This window comes from Grammomys surdaster, unplaced genomic scaffold (genome assembly GCF_004785775.1).
Source record: "Grammomys surdaster isolate TR1022 unplaced genomic scaffold, NIH_TR_1.0 166, whole genome shotgun sequence".
NCBI lineage: Eukaryota > Metazoa > Chordata > Mammalia > Rodentia > Muridae > Grammomys > Grammomys surdaster.
In genome coordinates, this window is record NW_021604614.1 from 15210590 (window position 1) to 15224326 (window position 13737).

Below are 13737 nucleotides of genomic sequence, written 5' to 3' on the forward strand. Positions count from 1 at the left end.
AGGCCATGATGATGAGGAAGCCTTCTCTCGATGGCATAGGTCACTGTGAGCACTGTTGTCAGGTGCTGTGCTGTGCTGTGCTGTGCTGTGCTGTGCTGTGCTGTGCTGTGGGGATGGGGTTCTTGTTCCCATGGTCCTGACTCAAATTCCACAGGGAACCCCTAAAGCAGACAACCGGCCAGGCTGGTTGTTTCTCTTTTCTATTTTTCCTGTCCTTGCCCTTCTTTCCCTCTTCCCCTCCCCTTTCTTCCCTCATCTCCTTCTTTCCTTCTTCCCTCCCTCCCTCCCTCCCTCCCTCCCCTCCCTCTCCTCTCCTCTCCTCTCTCTCTCTCTCTCTCTCTCTCTCTCTCTCTTTTCCTTCTTTTCTTTCTCTTTTTAGGAGTCACTTTTCATATTTAAGTCTACTTTCTGCGTTTGCTGCTTTGCTTGTGTATGTGCGCGTGCGCGTGCACACATGGATGGCTCATAACGTGGTGTGTGTGGAGGTCACAGGGCAACTTTCAGAAGTTCTTTTCTTTCACTCGTGGTTTGTGGGGACTGCACTCAGGTCGTTGGATGTGCAGCAGGCTCCCTTGCCACTGAGCCAGTTCACTCCCTTCCTTTGGGCACATGTGGTACATGATAAATTGACTTTTCTCTGTTTCTAGACGCTACAGCAACAGGAATGCAAACTTCTCTACAGCCGAAAAGAAGGACAGAGACAAGAAAACAAAAACAAAAACAGATACAAAAACATCCTGCCCTGTGAGTATTAGACTCCTGCCTCAGTAGCAGTCAGGGGGCTGGGGTCACATGCTGGCTCACATAACCAGTGGTCATGGGACTGATGCCTTCCCAGTGCCAGGAAAGCTGTGACCACCAGCGCTGGCCCTGTGATTACACGAGGTGGCAGGGAGCAGGGCCTGCAGTCAGGATCCCATGACTACCCAGGCTGGAGCTCATGCTGCTGGTGCACATATGATGTGACCTAATCTGGAACTGTGTAGATACAAAGCAAGGCACTTTGTTTTGTTCTGGAGTGCTGGGAAATTGAACGGCAGGTCTCACATTCAAGGTGAGCATCCTGCCACCGTGCTGCATCCCCAGCCCTTCCTCCTCTGTAGCTTTCTTCAGTTCCAAAACCCTTGGCTTGTTTTGTTTGATTGGTGTGTGTGTGTGTATGTGTGTACGTGTACGTACCTTTGTGTTCATGTATACTAGTGTTCGGGTACATGTGTGGGTACCCTCATTGTACGTGTATTTATATTCATGTGTGTGTGTGCCTTTGTGTTCATGTATACTAGCGTGGGGATGCATGTGCATGTCTATGGAGTCCATCCCTACCCTTCTTTCTGTTTGCTTGTTTGTTCACTAATTAATGTGTGCCTTTGTGTTCATATACACATGTATGTGACACATGTGTGTGCATGTGGAGTCTAGAGAATCACCTTGGGCATTCTCAGGTGCCATCTTCTTTGCTTTTTGAGACAGTCTCTCATTGGCTAGGAACTCCCTTATTAGGCTAGGGTGGCTTGTCAGAGAGCCCCAGAATCTGCCTGACTGCGCTTTGCAGGGACTGGGCTTAGAAGCATGTGCTTCAGTGGCTAGCTTTTAAAAGTGGGTTTTGAGGATCAAACTCATTCTTCATGTTTACAGGGCAAGAACTTAGAGACTGAACCTAGATATCCAGCCCTCTTTTTACCTTTTATTTTGAGAAAGGGTTTCATGAGCTTGCCCAGGCTGGCCTTGAACTTACCTGATAACAGGCAGGTCTTGCACTTGCTGTGCTCCTGTCTCTGCCTCTTTAGTATCTGGGGTGGCAGATATGCACCACAAGGGCCAACTGAAGTAGCCCCCCCCATCTTATTTTATGTGTGGGTGTTTTGCTTGCATGTGTGTGCCCTACCTGTATGAGAGCTTGCAAACTCACTTCACGAATTCATTTAGCAGTGTTGTCAGTGGGAGAGGTGGACACTTGAGCCCTAAGGGCAGAGTTCTTGCCACCTTTTGCTGATGCAGGGTCTGCAGGGTGGGGCTACAGGGTGATACATAGGGGAAAGGGAACCCTCACAACTTCAGCGTACAGATAGGTGGTATGTGTGTGTATGTGTGTGTGTGTGTGTGTGTGTGTGTGTGTTCGTGTGTGTTCTCCACATGGCTGTCTGACTTGTGTAGGTGAGGAGGCATTGCTCTCATGAGAAAAACAAGCAAACCAGAGTTTGCAAAGAATCATGTGGAGCTGAAGAGGTGGCCTTGGAGGACCAAATTATTTCTATTTCTAAATTCCTCCCTCTCAGAGCTCCACTGGTTCTCACTGTGAAGTGCAGCTGTAGGAATAGCTGAAGGGAACAGCTGCTTACTGTTTCTCAAATGACCTGCCTGCTGCTGTGCTAACCATCAATCAGATCACCAACCCTTTCTTAAAAACATTTTGTTTTTTTTTTTTTTTTTTTTGGCGACAGTTTCATAAGTTGCCCAGGTGGGCTTTGAACTCGAGGCTCTCTTGTTTCATCCTTCTGCGTAGCTTGGATTCCAGGCGTGCACCATCCTATGAGGTGTACATCTTCTTTCCTTAAACATGGGGGAGAAGACGAAGCAGAAGATCAAAATTCCCATTGAAATATACCCATGAGCCGGGCGGTGGTGGCGCACGCCTTTGATCCCAGCACTTGGGAGGCAGAGGCAGGTGGATTTCTGAGTTCGAGGCCAGCCTGGTCTACAGAGTGAGTTCCAGGACAGCCCGGTCTATAAAGAGAAACCCTGTCTCGAAGAAAAAAAAAAACAAAACAAAACAAAAAAAAAAGAAATATACCCATGAAAAATACCCATGAAACACATCCAGCTCTGAAGCTGAGATGTTGGTTTTGATAGAGCACTCAGAGTTTTATACTGATAATATATTTTTGTACAGAATTAAGACAACTCATACTTTATGAATCTTATCGTACAGATACTCTATTTTACTCTGCCTCCTTTAAGAAACCCTTTGTTGTAGAAAATGCGGAGTATACTAACACACAGCTGCTGACGTACCAGCACCCAGCTTCAGGAAGAGCCAGCTGTGTGCAGCCTTGTTTTGTCTGTATCGGGGTCCACTTCTCTTCCCCTGAATGATCTTGACGATCTTAGACGTCATTGTTGGCACTTTAATCTTCTTTTTAAAACCAGAAACCCAGCAGGGAATATAGCTCAGTGGCACATGTTTGCCTAGTGTTTGCAAGGCTTTGGGTTCAATCCCTACCTTTGTCACCAAAACCCAGATAGGAAGAAAAACAGGAGCCCAAACCTTTTGGGTTGGAATAATTTTGGATCCATAGACGTTATAAAGATAGCATAGACAGTTCTCATACCCAGTGCCTGCCTCCCAGTGTCACCGAGACAGGGATTCTCTGAGAAAGCACGGTGGCACGAGTATCCTGGGCAGGTCGCACATGTGCTGACTGGAGGTTTGGCCTCGTGGAAGTCACTGTTAGACTGCCTTGGCCTGAGCCCAGCTGGCTTCTGCTGACACTCTGAGGACTGACAGCTGTCATCTCTTTCTCCTTAGTTGATCATACCAGGGTCGTCCTGCATGATGGAGATCCCAACGAGCCAGTCTCTGATTACATCAATGCAAACATTATCATGGTGAGCTTGACTTTCGCTGTGTGTTCTGCCCATATGTTGCTAGCCTCTTTATACCCATGACACCATCTTTCAAATGCTTGAAGACTTTTCTTCCTAATTTCTAGCCTGAGTTTGAAACCAAGTGCAATAATTCAAAACCCAAGAAGAGTTACATTGCCACTCAAGGCTGCCTGCAGAACACGGTGAATGACTTCTGGCGGATGGTGTTCCAGGAGAACTCTCGAGTCATTGTCATGACCACAAAGGAAGTGGAGAGAGGGAAGGTACACACTATTGTCTTTTCTGACCACCCCTCCCCCCATATGCAGCTCTGGGCTCTGTGTAATCTGATAAAGTATTCTTAAAATATCTGGATAGTGGTGGTGTATGGCTTTAATCCCAGCACTCAGGACAAAGAAGCAGGCAGATCTCTTGAGTTTGAGGCCAGCCTGGTCTACTACAGAGCAGTTCCAAGACAGCCAGGGCTACCCAGAGAAACCCTGACTCAGAAAACAAATAAACAACAAACTATTGAATGCATCAGATGGGTCTGACTGACCCTCTCGAAAAAAAAGACTTGACTGGATATGTCTCAGTATGTGTATTTATTTGACTGGATATGTCTCAGTGTGTGTATTTATTTGCCTCCTCCTCCTCCTCCTCTTTTCTGACTTCTTTTCTTTTTAAAGACACAGTATCTTATAGTTCAGCCTAGCCTTGAGCTCTATGTAGAAAAGGCTGGTGTTTAAAGGAACCCCGTAGTGCTCCTGCCTTTTTAAGTGCTGGGCTGCAGGTGAGCACCCATGGGTCCAGCATGCTTATCAGTGCTTTCTGATTTTTTTCATGAAGCACTGTGAAATTGTGGATTCTTTTAGTTATTGTTCACTTTTGACTTTTAAAAAATATGTCTCCACTTCACTCAGTCCCACTTGAGGGACCCATACAGAAGGCTGCTTAGTGCCAGTCCTTATTCTCTGTCTTCATGGTGGCATTCATTTCGGTTCTCGCTCCCTCTGTCTGAGCTGGGACATGTGTTTTTGCTCAGCCATGTGTTTTGTGGAGTGTGCTCTATTCCCAGGCCTGCCTGGGACATGTTCACAGCAACCTCTGTGGTTTTGTTCCAGATGTGTTGCTTGGGTGTTTTAATATTTTCTGTCTCCTTTTGACATGATGTTTCTGTTTTGATCACAGGGACTATGTTTACAGTCACTATTTTAACACCCGCATGTGCTAATTCTGTTGTTTGTGTCATACACTTTCTCTGCATGTTAGGTAAGGCATTACCACGCTGGGTCCAGAAGCGGAAGGGAGGAGAGGGGAACCTATGGGAGCAGAGCACACTGATGCCACAGTGAGCCCCTTGGGTGACAGATGTGCATCATCCAAACTGCACTCCTGGGGCTTTTGTCATTATAGTGAAAGTTACAGCTGCCTTTGTCCCACCCATCCCTAGCGTAGAGACCCTGCTGTCACTTTGACGTGAATTCTGTACTAGGCTTGCCCCCAGCTATGCTTTCCCACAGTAGCTTCATTCTGCCCCTCGGTGGTGCTTGATTAGATAGGTGGTGTCTTCCACTGTCAGTACACATCGACCTGTAGCTTGTGTTCTGTGCTGTGGCTTTGCTCAGCTGAAGAGTCTTGTTCTTGTGTTTAATTCTTCACAGGCTGTGGCCTATGCTTGTTCAGATTGGATGTCAAGGATAGTCAACCACTGTGTGTGTATGTGTTACTTTGCATCAACCGCCTAGCCATCCTCTGTCGTTCCACCCCACGCTCTAGCCTCGTAGTCTTGAGCTGAGCTCCCTACTTCCTTAGGATGCTGTAGGTTCCTAGAACTCTTGGTGTGTCACACCTCCAGGAAATCAGACATCTCCTTGAAGGGCTGTGCTATCTTTGCATTATTCCAAAGTGAAAGCAGTTTATAGGTTTTTAATAATTGGATTATATTTGTGTTCTGGTTAGAGGTTTTGTTTGGATATCCTCTATTGGCTTGTATAAAAATTGAGTACAGTGTTACTGTCACCTAGAGAAGCTGACCTGACGGGGCTCTTGGTAGGTGAGCCTGGCAGCTGAGAGGCAAGCGATGGTGCAGGGTTTTGATTAGTGTACTTCTGCATGCCTTTAGCGGTGATGTCAGGTGTCCTGAGTTCCTGGACTCTTCCCAGTTACAGCTCTTCACAGTTCCTGCTTCCTGCTTGGTGGAGATGTCAGAGGTCATCTGGCACAGAGGATGTGCCATGGGCTTGTAACAGAGGAATCAGGTCAGCCACCATTGGAAGTGCAGTTGGAAACTCCAGAGCAGAAAGACTGGGCAGAGTGGTGCCTGGTGCCTATGCTCTGCTCCGGTCCTCGCCTCCTTGACCCAGTCTTTCATGTCACCCTGGGAGTGAACATGGGGAGGCTTGGAGTCTTCCATTGTCACCCTGGGAGTACACACTGTAGGCTTGGAGTCTCTGTACAGACTTTGTTTACAGCCTGTGTCCCTCACTGCACAGAAGGAAAACCAGATTGTGGCAGCTCTCCTACGTAGCAGCTCTGTAGACACAAAAAGCTGGGCAGAGGGTTGCAGGTGTTGGGAGTCAGCTGAGATGTCCCTTTTCAAGGTGTGGTGATTTTGTGTTCTCTGTTGAGGTCTCTAGTGACAGAGCAGTCCTCCGAATTGATTGGCCAGAAAACAGCACCATTCCACTGGCAATGATAGAATTCCTACCAGACTGTCAGACATGGTTGATAAAATAAAAGATCACCCCATTCCATCAGCTGCTCCTTCTGCCCTGGGGGTCGTCTCTGGGTCAATACTGAGCTTTATAGCTAGCTGTCCTCTTGTTTCTCGTCACCTCTAAGTTGCTCTGTGTTTCTAGTCCCTTTTCTGATGTTCACATGGGTGGTTTTAGAAAGTGAGTGTCTGAGGTGACAACTTCTGGAAAGACAGAAACAGCATGCTCTGCCTTGGCCTCATCAGAGTTAGACGATGGGACTGTTCCTCTTGGAGACGACACAGGCTCATTCCTAAATGGACAAGACCTCTTCCCTTTATGTCACCGTCACTGTCTTTCTCAGCTGCCTGCCCTGTTGTTTGTTTGGAGTTGGAGTCTTGCTGTATAGCTGACTGGGCTGTTACTCACTATGTAGAGCAGTCCAGACTTATACTTGAAGTGATCCTCCTGTCTCTGCCTTCAGGGACTACAAGTGTGCACACTCGGCTTTCAGTCCATCTGTTCAGGGTCCCACTATGCAGCTGTGGCTGGCCTGGAACTTGCTATGTAGACCAGATTGGCCTTGAGCTCACAGAGACCTGCCTGCCTCAGCCTCCCAAGTGCAATACTAGTAATGGTGCATACTTGTCCCATCTGTTCTTGAAGCCAACAGCCATTGCAGACTGTGTTCTCAGTTCTGGGAAGCTGATGTGTGGCTGGTATCAGATGAGTCTGGATATGGAGAAAGCAGCTGGCTGAGAAACCATGGCACACAGTGATAAGACAATGTTAGCCATCTACCCATCCCCTCAGAATGACTGGTGGAGTGCCGGGATTGCTAGTTCAGCTTGCCTAGGGACAGTCCTCAATTGGCTGGTCCCTCCCACTTTGCCTGTTTCATCCTCAGAGCTGAATAAGTGGGTGTTGACTCTGCTTTGGCAGCTAGTGGGTGGGGTGGGGTAGGGTGGGGGATGGGATGGCATCAGGCCAACCTGTGACACCTCCTGTCCTCCCCTACTGTGGCCTGCCTTGCTTATGTGCATTACTCTTGTTAGCATTCTAGAGGATGGAGGCAGGCTCCTGTCCCTGCTGCTGTCGCCAGAAGGCCTGGGAAGATTGTTCATTGCAGGTCTGGACTTTCACTAATTAGACATTAACAGACTCCTTCTGGTTCCTTCCAGAGCAAGTGTGTCAAGTACTGGCCTGATGAGTATGCGCTCAAAGAATACGGGGTCATGCGTGTTAGGAATGTCAAAGAAAGTGCCGCTCATGACTATACCTTACGAGAGCTCAAACTCTCTAAGGTCGGACAAGTAAGTATATTGTCGTATTCTAGACTCTGTAGCTGCCCGTGGTTCGCAGTCGTTACAGTGCTCTGCCCGCATCCGACCTTTGCCCTTTGTCCTTTCGCTCACTGATTGAGCGCCACATTGGGTGCCTTGTGAGCAGGGCAGGCACAGGTCCTGCCCTCACAGCCTGGAGATATGCGGGAAGGGTAACTACTAGCTTCCTTGCCTTCAGCTCTTGTGACATGTTCAGAAGTGACTGAGACATGAGACAGGGTAGGTAGGGAGGGCCTCTGAGAGGTGACACTTGCCAAGTTGCCAACCAGAGGGGCCATGCATGCAGGCAGAAGAACAGGCTCCAACCAGGGGGAGCAGCAATTGTCCCAGGCCTGTCTGTGACCAAGGTTAGTGCTGTAGCTCTTTTCCATGGCCTGTGACTCCAAAACAAAACAAGGTTCGGTTTGGAGTCGTTTTGTTGTGTGTTTGTAAGGGCCTCGTTTGATTTCTTCGGGGACTCCTAGATGAAGAAAACTACTTTTGTGCTGTTGGATTAAGGCCAGGTATGCTGAGAAGCCCCACACCCAGATAGATATGGTCCAGGCTGACGTGGTTTCTCCAGCTGGATGAGAGTGGGCCTTCTGGGCACAGGTGTTGTTTGAGCCATATACTGACACCCTGACTGCAGGAAAATGGGATATTGGGCAGGAGAGGTTGGGGAGGGTGTTGCAGAAATACTCTTGGGTTAGGTCTTGTTGGAAATAGCCTTAAAAATAAATAAATAAATTATTATTTATAATATTTACTAATACTATAAATAAGATTACTACTACTGCTACTGCTATTATTTTGAGCCAGGGTTTCACTATGTATCTATGACTGGCCTGGAACTGGCTACAGAGACAGTCTGGGCTCAAATTCACAGATATCCTCCTGCCTCTGCCTCCCTAGTGCTGGGATTAAAGATGTGTGCCACCATGACTGTCTGAGTATTTTTTATTTTATTTTGATTGTCTGGCTGGCCTGAAACTTGCAATATAGACCAGGTTGGCCTCAAACTCACAGAGATTCACCTGCCGTTGTCTCCGGTGTGCTGGAATTAAGGCATGCCCCCAATGCCTGGCTCCTGGGTATTAAATTTTATTTATTCATTTTTACATTTATTGTGTGTGTACATGCATGCCTGTATGTATGCAAGGTTAGAGGACCATCTGTGGGAATCGGTTCTCTCTCTCTCTCTCTCTCTCTCTCTCTCTCTCTCTGCTGCCATATGGTTTGAGGACGTTGTATTAAGAGTGTTGAGCTTTATCCACAATTTGGGACTTGTCTCAATTCTTGTACTCAGTGCGCCTGTGTAAAGCTGTGTCCGGGCGGTCTCTGCGGCCATGGAATGGAATAGGAGGCCTGCTAGGATGTCTAGGCCTTTGGCCTGCTCTCCATGTCTCCAGCAGTGGTCTGTCCTGCTGTACTTAATGAAATGGAATGGGAGCGTTGAGTGTCAGGCCCCTGGAAAGGCGTTTGCAGAGGATCGGGACAGTTAGGCTATTGGAGGGAAAAGAGAGACCAAAGGTTTCTCAGAGCTTTGAGTCTGAGTGGACCGCATTGGTGTGGCCAGTGTGAGAAGCCAGAAGCAGAGCTGCTGTGTAGATGTCTTGAGCCGAGCTGCTGAGCAGGCATCTCCATTGTGTGTCAGGAGAGTTAGGAGTGCACATGTGTTCTAGCATGTGCTGCTTCCTGGCGAAAGACAACACAGGAGCTGTCTCGCTCTCTCGGGTTACAGTCCACTGTCCAGATTGTACCGAATCACGTGCCCTGATATGTCAGTAGAGTGCAGTTACCTTAGAGACGTAGGCAGCTACAGCAGGAGCTGAGCACTCCCCCTCTGACTGGCAGAACTGGACAGGATGAGGCCGGTGCAGGGAGAGCTTAGGAGTAGTCAGGGCTGCTGCCTGGAGCGTTGAGGTGCGATCCTGGGAGTTGGCTGGGGGAGAGCAGGAGAGCTGGACAGCAGAGGCTGCTGGCTTGGGATCCTTGCAGCGGAAGTGATGGTTGGATGAGCACAGGATGACCCTGTAGCCTCCTGACTTGCTACAGGAGGGGCAGCAGGGATCCTGTGGAAATGCCTTTGAGCCTTGGACGTGCAGATGTCAGGGAGGCCGGGCAGAGGGCTGTGACAGTGTGTTGTGGGTTGGCTGGTTCCAGACCACAACTTTCCCTGTAGTGCTGGGAGGGCAGGAGGGACAGAGCCCAGGGCTGATGGTGAGCACAAAGAGCTCTGATTTGTGTGCTCCCTGAGGACTGTGTACAGAGCGTGTGTAAGCCACAGGAGGTGTGGTCCTCTTGGCTTCCTGTGATGGTCAGAGAACAGCTTTCAGGAGTTGGTTCTCTTCTACTGTGAGGTTTCTGAGGATAGTACTGGGTTTGCCAGATTGTCAGGTTTGGTGGCAGGTGTCTTTACCCGTTGAGCTGCCTTGCCAGCCCTCTTGTGACATCTCATGATGAACTACCAGGCTTGTCAGTGTTTCTGAGTAGCAGACAGGCAGTTTCTTTCTTGTGCTGCTAGTGAGAAGTTATCCGTCTTCCTTTGGAAGGAGTGAGTGCTGTGTGGCTTGTATCTGGGTACAGAGAATGCTGCAGGTCTTGCTCCATCTTGCTGACCAGGAGATTTTGAGAGGGAGGTGTGGGGGATGGTGACACACTTGCACTCCTCCCCTGGCATAGAGGCTAACGTGGATCCCTCTGGCTCCCGCCTTGTTATGACAAATCACCTAGTCTACAGCCCTGTTGTACAGAGGTGCCTTGGCTAAGAAGGGGTGCATGTTCTATTTCTCTTGCTGGCCTGTTTGTGACCCACAAAGCTGCCTGGTTTTCAGTCACTTAGTAACGGCAAGGTTAGTTTTCCATGACATCAGCAAATTAAGTGCATGCAGCATACAGGGGGTTTGTCATCACATTAAGAGTCCTTGGATGTAAGGAAGTTAGCCAGTGTTGGTTGATATTGAAACTCCCCTCCCTCTGACCCCATGCCTTTCCCTTCCTCTCCCCTTCACACCTTCTGTCCTTCCCACCCTCTCTTCTTCCTTTCCTTTCTCTTGAGCCTCCCTTCCCTTAGTGTTTCCTGGCTTGTCTCCATGGAGAAATCACTGGTGGCTGGTCCGGGCCAGCTTTGAGCTTCTGTCCTTCCCGCCCTCTCTTCTTCCTTTCCGTTCCTCTGGGCCAGCTTTGAGCTTCTGTGGTCGAAGTGGTCCTGGTGTCTCTGTTGATCCCTGGTCATTGTCACTAAGAACAGCCAGGATATTCTCAGTCCTCACCATTACTTCCATTAGCTGGGAGGGCCCCCCTTTTTTGGGTGTGTGTGTGTTTCGAGACAGGGTTTCTCTGTGTAGCCCTGGCTGTCCTGGAACTCACTCTGTAGACCAGGCTGGCCTCGAACTCAGAAATCCACCTGCCTCTGCCTCCCAAGTGCTGGGATTAAAGGCGTGTGCCACCACTGCTGGGTTTGGGAGGGCCCTTTGTTCAGCTCCTTTAATCCCTCTGTGTGAGAAACAGTTCTTTGCAAATGCATTTGGGGGTTTGAGTTATGCAGCAGTGAGTACAATAGGGGCTGCCTGGGATTTGAGCCCATGTCTCACCAACTAATTCACAAAGCCCATCATCTGTCTGTGATAGTGCTGTAATGGCGTGGGTGCCTGCGTGAGGCCACACGGGCAAGGGTCACAGACAACAGAGGAGCAGATGCTTGAGGGAGCTAGAGTGTGCCAAGCTGCTAGTTGGGGAGACAGACTACAGTCCTTAGGGCCTCAGTGGCCTCTGAAGTTGAGTGCTACCTAACTGAGGAAGTGGGAATATGGCCTGCTCTGATGACTCAGGGCTGCACCTTGGCTATATTGTGCCAGAAGAACAAATTGCCTAGATATCTTAGATCACCTGACAGGCAGATGCCCCTTCTAGGCTGACCCATTGATTCTCAGAGAAGCCCTCCTGGGAGCCAGAGACTGGCTTTCCATTCCTGAAGGTGCTCGGAAAGCTGAGCGGCCACGACTCCTCAGCCCTTGGTTTATTTAATTCTGGTCTGGCTTTTCTTGGCTCTACTCCAGGGAAACACAGAGAGAACCGTCTGGCAGTACCACTTTCGGACCTGGCCAGACCATGGTGTGCCTAGTGACCCTGGAGGTGTGCTGGACTTCCTGGAGGAAGTCCACCACAAGCAGGAGAGCATCGTGGACGCAGGCCCTGTCGTGGTTCACTGCAGGTGACAACCCAGCTTGGTTCCCTTTAACTTGGGGGCTTGGGAGTCAGTTGTTCTCTGTGCAGATGTGACACACTGTTCCCAGCACTCTCATTCAGAAGCCAGTCCCTTCCCACGTAGGCCTTTGTGGAGGCTGCCCCCAGGGTCACCACAGCAGAGTATATGGTGGTTATATGAGAGGTGTTTTGGTTTCCTACAGTCTTATTCGTATGCTGAGCCAGTCCAGAAATGAGTGAAGCTTTCCTCATCAGGCACGTTTTGTTTTTGTTTTGTTTTTTTGTTTTGTTTTGTTTTGTTTTGGTTTTTCGAGACAGGGTTTCTCTGTGTAGCCCTGGCTGTCCTGGAACTCACTCTGTAGACCAGGCTGGCCTCGAACTCAGAAATCCACCTGCCTTGCCTCCCAAGTGCTGGGATTAAATCAGTCACGTTTTTATTGTTGTTATTTTGAGATAGGATTTCATTATGTAGTCCAGGTTGGCCATTACCTCTGCCTACAGGATGGTGTGGTAACAGGCCTGTACCATGGTGAGACTGTTCAGTGTTTTTGTTTTTAAACCACCATAAATGTAGGTTTTACAGCTAGGTTTTAGCTATTTAGGATAGAAATGAACACACATTTCTTTCTCTGGATATCTGCTGTGGTCTTTAAGACAGGAAGCCACGAGTCTGTGGGCAAGTTTCTATGCCCAGTAGAGCCATAATTTGTCTGACTGTTTTCAAGTACACGTTATATGAAACTTGGGAGTAGAGAGAAAAGATGCCATGTGTTGTTCAGGGCCTCCAGGCTCAGCATTGTGACCCTCATGGCAAGCTCCCTCCCCCAGCCTACCCTCGCCCCAGTATTGTCACCCTCCCTCCCCCATAGATGGGGAAACAAAGATACCCTAGAGGCCCATGCCAAGACTGACGCCCTGTGGGCAGGGCAGGGGGAGCCGATAGGAGGGTCGTGTAGACACAGCAGAGCAGAGCCCCTGGACACTGAGGGGAACCCCGTCACTTCAGCACCCTGTTCTTTACTCTTCTACCTACAGTGCTGGGATTGGCCGGACAGGAACGTTCATTGTGATCGATATCCTTATTGACATCATTCGAGAGAAAGGTAGGTCACCTGGAGGACGAGAAGAAGCAATTCCTGTTCAAGTTTGTGACATGAGAGTGCCAGGAAAAGTAGCCCGGGAGAGAGAATTTGCAGGAGAAGGAAGCAGTCATGGAAATCAGATGTGATTTACTTTCAATGAGTTTTGCTATAAAACAGTCCTAGCGCTCTGGTCCCATCACTGTCTCTTCTGTCACCTGTGTGAAATGGCCCCTCCTGCCACTCAGCCCCTGCCCTAGTGTGAAGTGACATTCTCGGAAGTGGGGGGGCTTCTGACCCCAGCACTTTGTCTTAGCGTTTTCTGGCATTGTTGTGAACGTTGGCTCAGGAGTCCTGCCCTGTATCCCGCATGGCTGGTGGGATAGGGAGGACTACCTCTGTCCTTTCCTGCTGTGGAGACGGTACCTAGCAGCCTGCCCTAGTCCTGTGTGTTCCTGCAGCTTTCGGGTCTGTGCTTTGCAGGTGTGGACTGTGACATCGACGTTCCTAAAACCATTCAGATGGTGCGGTCCCAGCGGTCAGGGATGGTCCAGACAGAAGCACAGTACCGCTTCATCTACATGGCCGTCCAGCACTACATAGAGACGCTGCAGCGCAGGATCGAGGAGGAGCAGGTGTGAAGTGAGGGGCTGGCACATGGGCTTAGCTCCTGTCCAGGCTTCCTGGACTTGCTCTCTTGCACCAGAGCACAGGGTCTCTTCATCTGGAAAATGTTAACAGTTGGCCTCCTTGGAAGCTGTGGTCACCATCCACTGCCTCCCAGTTGAGGGAAGCATGGTACCATCATCATGAGCTGGCAGTCAAGGCTCTGCCATACAAAAAGGAAGA

The 13737-nt window shown here is 49.3% G+C and overlaps 1 protein-coding gene across 2 annotated transcripts in view; it reads left to right on the plus strand.

Moving 5' to 3' along the window:
• Ptpn11 (protein tyrosine phosphatase non-receptor type 11) overlaps positions 1 to 13737 on the plus strand; it is a 60220-nt gene that overhangs the window by 35240 nt on the left and 11243 nt on the right. The window contains exons 7-13 of one of the 2 annotated variants that reach the window (XM_028765922.1): positions 648 to 744; positions 3527 to 3606; positions 3711 to 3869; positions 7463 to 7594; positions 11650 to 11816; positions 12845 to 12912; positions 13372 to 13523. In XM_028765922.1, coding sequence (XP_028621755.1) covers positions 648 to 744; positions 3527 to 3606; positions 3711 to 3869; positions 7463 to 7594; positions 11650 to 11816; positions 12845 to 12912; positions 13372 to 13523 — 855 coding nt within the window. The remainder of the gene's footprint in view (positions 1 to 647; positions 745 to 3526; positions 3607 to 3710; positions 3870 to 7462; positions 7595 to 11649; positions 11817 to 12844; positions 12913 to 13371; positions 13524 to 13737) is intronic. The other variant, XM_028765923.1, reaches the window with a different exon arrangement.